This window comes from Cannabis sativa, chromosome 5, assembly GCF_029168945.1.
Source record: "Cannabis sativa cultivar Pink pepper isolate KNU-18-1 chromosome 5, ASM2916894v1, whole genome shotgun sequence".
NCBI classification, from domain to species: domain Eukaryota; kingdom Viridiplantae; phylum Streptophyta; class Magnoliopsida; order Rosales; family Cannabaceae; genus Cannabis; species Cannabis sativa.
The window spans coordinates 5,852,010-5,859,582 of record NC_083605.1 but is presented as its reverse complement, the minus strand read 5'-3'; the positions used below and the strand labels follow the sequence as shown (position 1 = coordinate 5,859,582).

At 31.0% G+C, this 7,573-nt stretch overlaps 1 protein-coding gene across 2 annotated transcripts; it reads right to left on the bottom strand.

Moving 5' to 3' along the window:
• Positions 1-2,103: 2,103 nt before the first annotated feature.
• LOC115715582 (uncharacterized) lies at positions 2,104-5,507 on the bottom strand. Of its 2 annotated transcripts, none has more exons than XM_030644220.2 (4): positions 5,277-5,507; positions 4,305-4,892; positions 2,831-3,917; positions 2,104-2,548 (listed from the first exon to the last, which is right to left on the bottom strand). In XM_030644220.2, the coding sequence occupies exons 2-4, from the start codon at positions 4,834-4,836 to the stop codon at positions 2,365-2,367; spliced, it is 1,803 nt and encodes a 600-aa protein (XP_030500080.2). In that variant the 5' UTR covers positions 4,837-4,892; positions 5,277-5,507; the 3' UTR covers positions 2,104-2,364. The 2 variants fall into 2 exon arrangements, with proteins under 2 accessions (XP_030500080.2, XP_060971302.1); XM_061115319.1 differs by having other exon boundaries at positions 4,305-4,870; positions 5,277-5,463.
• Between the last annotated feature and the right edge of the window lie 2,066 nt (positions 5,508-7,573).

Sequence of the window (7,573 nt, the reverse complement as noted above, 5' to 3'; positions counted from 1 at the left end):
TAAAGCAAGTCAGATCTAATGTGGTGGTAAGTACTATGGTAGATATGACAGATCAGGTGAACAACGTCTAGGACCAGTGTGGAATTGTTCCACAGTTCACTATGTCAAGATCTCCTAGAATGAATGGTGTTTCTGAAAGATGAAATCATACTCTTAAAGATATGGTAAGGAGTATGATTAGTCTTTCAACCTTACCAAAATCACCTTGGGGAGAGGCACCTGAGACAACAGTCTACATTTTGAATAGGGTACCAACTAAAGTACTTGCAAAAACACCTTATAAGTTTTGGATAGGTAGAAAACCTAATCTTAACCACTTTCATGTTTGGGGATGCCTAGCTAAAGCTAAGCCTTATAGGCTAAATGATAAGAAGTTAGACCTACATCTTCAGTGCACTATCTTCCATGTTTCACAGCTTCGTCGAGCATTTGGTCACAATGATTCTTCTCATTTGCTACCTCCACAGTTAACTTCCAATTTAGAGCTCTTGTTTGAACCTGCTAAAGTATTGGGTATTCGCAACACCCACTCAAATGGTAGGGGGAGAAATAGAAGTGCTCATCAAATAAAAGAACTTGTCGGTCTTTGAGGCTACTTGGAAGAATTACAACAACCTTTTACATCAATTTCCTTCTTTTCACCACGATGACAAGGTGATAGTTTGGGCGGCGGGTAATGATATGCCACCAATTTGTTACTCCTATGCCGGAAGAGCTCGCACTAATTGAGATGAGATATTGATAGAAGTTTATAATTAATTTCTGAATTAAGATTTATTTTGAATTATTTGTTTCTGTTTATAGAGAATCTACGTCTCTCGAATATTCTGAGCAATTTTCTATTTTCAATAAAATATCCCTGTTTCCCTCAATAATTTACTTTGTATTTTTTTTTCTGGTTTGACTCAATACAGTATTAGTGTGTATCAAAGTATATTTCAAGAATTTGTTAGTTCATTTGTGATTCCTCGATATCTTGAAAAAGCATGAAAAAACATATTATATCAAGATTCTTAGCTGAAGCCAAATATAGGGTGATGGCAAATGCCACTTGTAGAGTGGTTTGGTTACTTCATGTGCTGAAAGAACTTAATCGAACACATACTCAGGAACTCCATTGCGACAACAAATAGCTCTACACATAGCTACTAATCTCATTTTTCATGAGAAAACAAAACATATTGAAATAAATTGTCGCTTAGTAAAGGAGAAAATCAAGATGCAGTTATCAAGGCAACCCACATTGTCTCGCAATAACAAGCAGCAAACATATTTACTAAAACAATGTTTCCACAACAGTTGAAGTACTTAACACATAAAGATTAGATTGCAAAGTATTCCCAATCTATCTTGAGGGAAAGTTTGAGACTATGAGTTGCATAATGAATTGTCCACTTGTGCTGTCACTATACTGTTAGTTTAGAATTAGTTAGTCATAGTTTTAGCTAATATGTTAACATTTTTAGTTAGTAAGTCAATTAGTCCTCCTAATTAAGATTAACTCATATAATGCTCTTTCTTAATTTTACTCTGTTCTCTTTAGTAAAAATGTGGTCCACATAAATTATTCTTGAAAATGTTCCTACCATTATGAGCCACGAAAAGAAACCACCTTTGTTTAACCATTTCTTCTACTGTTGCTAAAAAAAAAAAACAAATGAACCTTCATACTAAATAATTTGGTGTTGGAGGCCCTAGCTAGCTCCAAGTGTGGATCCTTGTTTTTCTTTTCCCAATTCACAAGAGGTTGTTTGTATATGCTGGTGTATTCTGGGTTTGGAGCAATTTTCTAAAATTGAGAGTATTCAAACCATAAATACCTTCCCAAAATTTCAAGTTATCTCTCCACCAATATGGATTTGGCTCTGTGCTATCCAATTTGCTAAACTAGTTTAATGTTTGATCAATACATTATTAAATAAATATAAATACACATTGGCTAGAGATGATCAAACTTACATGATCTGACATAACCAAAGTGGCATGACCAATTGAGTTCAAATAGCCTCAAATGTAGAAAACTTCACAAATATTGTGTCATCATTTTTAATTAAATGGCACTAGTGGCAAAGATATTGAAACCCAATAATCCAAAGATAATAATTTCACTCAAAATACACTGCTCATTAAATTATCATTGTGAGGCGATTACAGAGATAAACACAAGTTAAGAACATTTTGTGCTAAGACTGCTGTCACAAAACTCCCCTTTCTTTCTTTCATAGACATCCTACTATATATACAAACCTAAAAAGAAACTAAAAAGACCAGCTTCATACCCTAAAAAGCCCCATTTAGTCAGTATTTCTTATGTTCTAAGATCTCTAATTTTCTCTACAATATTAGTGCAACTTACTTTGCAAATCAAGGGAGAAAGAGGGGATCCTCTTTGTTCTTGTATATTTCGAAAAGCTGCTTAGAGTAGTTTGTTGCAAGTGTTCTACACAGTTTGACAGCCTTGGGATCATACTTCTCCAACTCCTCTACAGTTTTCGTTAAATGGCCTTCTTTATCTCCATCAGTAAGATAAACAGCCAAATTCGTGCCCCTGTTCCAAAAATGAAGGTTTACATATCAGGAAAATAAGTGTGATTAACAAAACCAAGGATACTAATTAATCATCCACCATAGAATACTAGCAAGAAAGAGGTGGCTAATGAATATTCATAGTTGAGATAAGCCTATAAGAAAGAGAATAATGGTATTTGGAAGTGATTACTTAGTAAATGTATTCAAAAGAACACTAGCTAGAACATTTCATTCAAAATGAACAAAACAAAAATCATTATAAGCAATATAAATCTCAAATTTACAAGGCTCAAATTTGTACCTGAGAGCATCAAACTTACTAAATCCACGATTATTATAAACCAATGTTCCTTTGCAGATCTTCTCGTCAGCAGTCTGCTGGCGGTAGAGAGCACATACAGCCTTCATGCACAATTCGGTATCCTTCCCAAAATCAGCAAGCATGTCTGCCTCAAACTCCCACTTAAAGCTTTTATCTTTTTTCCTTTGAAGATTAGATAAAATCTCAGAAAAGTCTATTTTGTCATCTGAAAGATCTACTGATTCACTAGAAGATTCATGATCTCCTGATTCACTAGAAGACTCATGACCTCCAGATACATCACTGTCCTTAACAATAAAGCCACCCAAGCTTTCACCTTCACTGTCTGAGCAAACCCCATCTGACTCATCAGTTTCGGTATCTGCATTTGTAGGAACTCCTTGAAGACGATTAGTTTTGGTTGTATTTTTAGGTGACTCTTTTCTTGCAACATCTCTTCCTCTGCATTCCTTCAATGGTACTAAACGCCTTCTTCGAGGGGTCACTGCTCCTTTATCATTGTTAACAGCTGAAGTAGTAGCATTCTCAGAGGAGCCCCTTTGATCAGGGCGAATACGTTGGTGATTTATCCTCTTAAGTCTGGCAATTGGCTTATTATCATCACTGTTGCTCTCCTCATCAGAGTCACTCATAACAACATTTAACGCTCGTTTTCTTTTGGGAGTACAAACATCCATACTTTTTTGTTTACATGCAGCAAGATCTTCCATGTTGTTCTGTCGACACTTTGTCTCACCAGTCATCTCCATTGCACAAGTAACACTCCCTACTAATGGGCTGACAGCCTCTCCATTTCCACTTCCCTGATTGTCAGCAGACACTTTGACACTGATATTATCGGGTTCCTCATCACTATCCAAAATATCGACAGTGTTGAGAGCTGAAAGTCTAGCACCACCTGGTGTAGATGGAGCCATATTCTTACTTGGGCTCTCTTGCTCAAGTACCAGTTGTCTTTTAACAAGTTGACTAGCAGTAAACTCCATGCCAGTCTCAAAACTAACCCCTTTTGCTTCTTCCTTGATAAAAGCATCACTTTTACATGGCGTGTGAAAAAAAGCTGAACCTGCACAATTCAAAGATGATAAAAATCATAATATTGTATGCCAATTGTACTATGAAAGGTACAGTTAATAATCACATAAACAACTTGCTAAAAAAAGAGATTCCAACATAAAAATTTCAATAACCGTAAAGGATTCTACAGATCTCAAATAGACAAAATCCAATATAAGAGATGATATTGCTAAATAAAGATTGGTCCTTAAGGTGCTTGTCAAAATCACACTTTCCTCAAACAAATTTAAAGAGGAGGATTAATACTTGAATAAGCAATTATAATAACAATTGCAGCCACTTTTAGTTTTCACCTAAAGCTTTACGGTTACACAAGAATACTAACATTTTTTGTTTTTTCAAACTCAAGAGTACAAGAGACAGAGTAAGATTATACCGGCTGTTTTCGGATGGTCAATTCCTATGCCAGGGGAACGACGGCAGAGAGAACTAACAACCGCCGAATCAAAAGCTTTATTCTTACTCCCTGTTGTCTTTTCAACCATTGGACCTCCTGAAAATAATGGTTTTTGAGAATGTAGGATCCATGCCTGCAGTTCTTCAAACTTTTTCTCCCAAGCCTTAACATCTCTTTCAGCTTTCTTCTTCTCACATTCCAAAACTCGATTCTCAATCATCAGAAGAGCCATCTTATCTTCTTCTTCTTCTTCCCAATCATCGTTAGTCAGATCAACTATTTTTTCTATCCTCTTAGCTCTTCCACAAACTTCCTTAGTTTCACCTTTGCCACAACAATTATGCTCCTTCATTACATCAAACTCTCTCTTCAAAGCTTCTAGCTTTTCCGGAGTAGCAACCTTTTCAGCTTCCAAAGCCCTGAATTTGGCCTCAAGTGCTTCATACTCGTTAATCTTCTGCTTAACTTCCAACTCCAACTCCACACACCTGATTTCAGCTTTAGTCCCCATATTCTTTGCTCCAAAACAACTACACCCACAAGCTCTTTTGATCACAGCAACAAACTCTGATCATCAAATCAAACAAACATATAACATATAACATATAATCATATTCCTCAAAATATAGATTTCACAAAATTCCTTTTACATAAAACCCACCTAGAAAGAAATTAGGGAAAAAAGGTTAGCAAGACACATCATTTATCAGTGTCTATTAATTGGCAACCAAAAAGAAAAGAACTTTTCAAAACCCAAATGCCTAATTCTACACACTAAGCTAGGGAAACACAAACAAAATGTTCTGAACCATCTTTCCTAGTCTTCTAGATATTGTTCATAATTTGGAAAACAATCCCAAAAATAAAAAACACTCCTTTTTCATGACACTAATATTAATAAGTAACTACTATTACATGAGTGAAAAATCAAAGAAAAAGAATGAAACTTACAAAATAATGTGAAGAAAGGTTTCTTCCGTGGGACTAATCACAAGCTTTTTCCATTGTTTCTGTTGACTGAGGTTTTTGAGTTTCGCCCTTGTTTCCGTACAATAAGACCGTTTTGAGCTTAGCAAGAGTGGCGGAATAAGAACAATCACAAACGTAACTTATGGCACAAGACGAGTTTTGGGAATAAATATAAATAAAATCAAAAAAAATTAGAATAGAATACTATCTTTTCCTCTGAAAAATAGAATAGATAGTTAAAATAAATTTTTAAACAAAATAACTTGTATAAAATAGTCATACACAAAGTTGGTTTATTTTTTTAAAAAAAAAATAAAAAAAAAAATTGTACAGATTGTTTTTTAATTTTTTTCTTATTAAAATGTAATTGATTTTTGTTTTTGAAAAATAATAAAAAAAAAATCATAACTATTTTTTGTTACTTATTTCATAAACATCAAGCAGAAATGCGGTAACTTTAATTTTTTATTATTTAAGCGAGGGAGAAAAAGTAAATATGAGAAAGAGGTAAAAGAAAATAATGATATAAAAAAAATTAATATAGATAAATTTAAATAAATTTATTTCAAAAAAAGTACTGAACAAAAATATTATTTAAATAAATTTTAAAAGTAACTAATTTTTGTTTTAAATCTTCAATCATATTAAAAAAAAAGTACAAATATTTTATTAAAAGGATAACTATCATTTTAGAGCCTGTGTTTTGTAAAAGTTACTGATTAAATCCTATATTTTTTTAAATGACAAAATGGACTCTGTATTTTTTAAAATGGTAAAAATAGGACCCTGAGTTTAATTTTTGACAACTTTTTTTAATGTAACCAACTTGAAGACAATTCCTAATACGAACTGATATAAAAAATGTAAACAGTTTTGTCATAGTACTTTTAGATCAGATTATAATTAAATTTTATTTTGATAAAAAATCAATTCAGGATCCTATTTGTACTATTTTAAAAAATACAGAGTCTATTTTATCATTTAACAAAACAAATGGTTCAATTAGTAACTTTTACACAACACAGGGTCTAAAATGTTATTTACCCTTACCGAAATAATTGAAATACAAATTGAACACTTAACATAATTTAACATGGATAAAGCCCATCCGGTGAGTTCTTCTATGATTTTTCAAGGGAATTTTTTAAATATATACATAAAACTAATAATATTTATATGTATAGCGCCAGTTATTTTAATACATTATTTTACCGAAAATACAAATTAATATATACTCATCCACACTTCCGTGTTTCCTCCTCGGTTTCCTCAGCATCACTTTTTTTTTCCTCTTTCTCTGTAGCCTAGCCAACTATTTTTTTTAAGTAAATCACAAAGACAAGATAATATATACCAATCAATTGTTTTGATGTTTAGTTTTTTATTATTTATTTATGTCTTTAAATTTCTCTCTTTTATAAATATGGATATCTCTATATACTATTTCATTAAACTTTTTAGTTTTTTTTTTATATACTATATGTCATTAAAAATATAACTAAGATATACTATTTTTTTTTTTCAATAAGTGTTATTTTGCAATTATATTATTTCATATAATTTTTCGTTATTTAAAGACACTAAATAATATCTTTTTTTTTAATAAACTAAATAATATCTTAAACATCACAAAATTAATTACATTACAAAAATTTTATTTCAAGTAAAAATATACTATCTTATTGTTTCTTTTACATTATTTTTTTAGCAACATTTTCATCACCTTCAAAACCTATTTAAAAATTTAATAAGGTACAACAAAGAATAAGTATTCACCATATATCTGTTATTAGTAATTTTTATAATATAACTAATTCTATAATATTTAAAATACTATTTGGTTACTTTATAAGTTTTTTTAATAAATATATAAGCAGATTTGTTTTAAATATATTATTTAGTAACTTTTAAATAAAATAATAAAAATTATGGAGTAATTTACAATGTTGGTTATTGTATTAAATTTTAATATACTATATGGTTCTCTTATATAAAAAATAAGATTCTAGTAACTTTTATTAACCAATCAAATTTGTTGCTATATATTAAATTTTGTGTTAGTTTGATTGTTAGCCAAGTAGAAAATATGTTTTAGAAATTTATCAATATTGTCTAAAAGCATACATTTAGTAACTTTTAAATATTTAATAACAAAATAATTTCTCAATAACTAATTAAATTAGTTGGTATATTTTATTTTGTTTAAATTTAATTTTCTTTTTGTTAATTAAATCAAAAGAAACTAAAAGATCACTTTTGATTTCCATTATCTTTTTTAG

Excerpts from the sequence above, each read along its gene's own strand:
- LOC115715582 (XM_030644220.2), bottom strand. The coding sequence starts at position 4,836 with ATGGGGACTAAAGCTGAAATCAGGTGTGTGGAGTTGGAGTTGGAAGTT. Across the intron at positions 3,918-4,304 it reads TGACCATCCGAAAACAGCCG|GTTCAGCTTTTTTTCACACG; the intron begins GTATAATCTTAC and ends TGAATTGTGCAG. Across the intron at positions 2,549-2,830 it reads AGTAAGTTTGATGCTCTCAG|GGGCACGAATTTGGCTGTTT; the intron begins GTACAAATTTGA and ends TTTTTGGAACAG.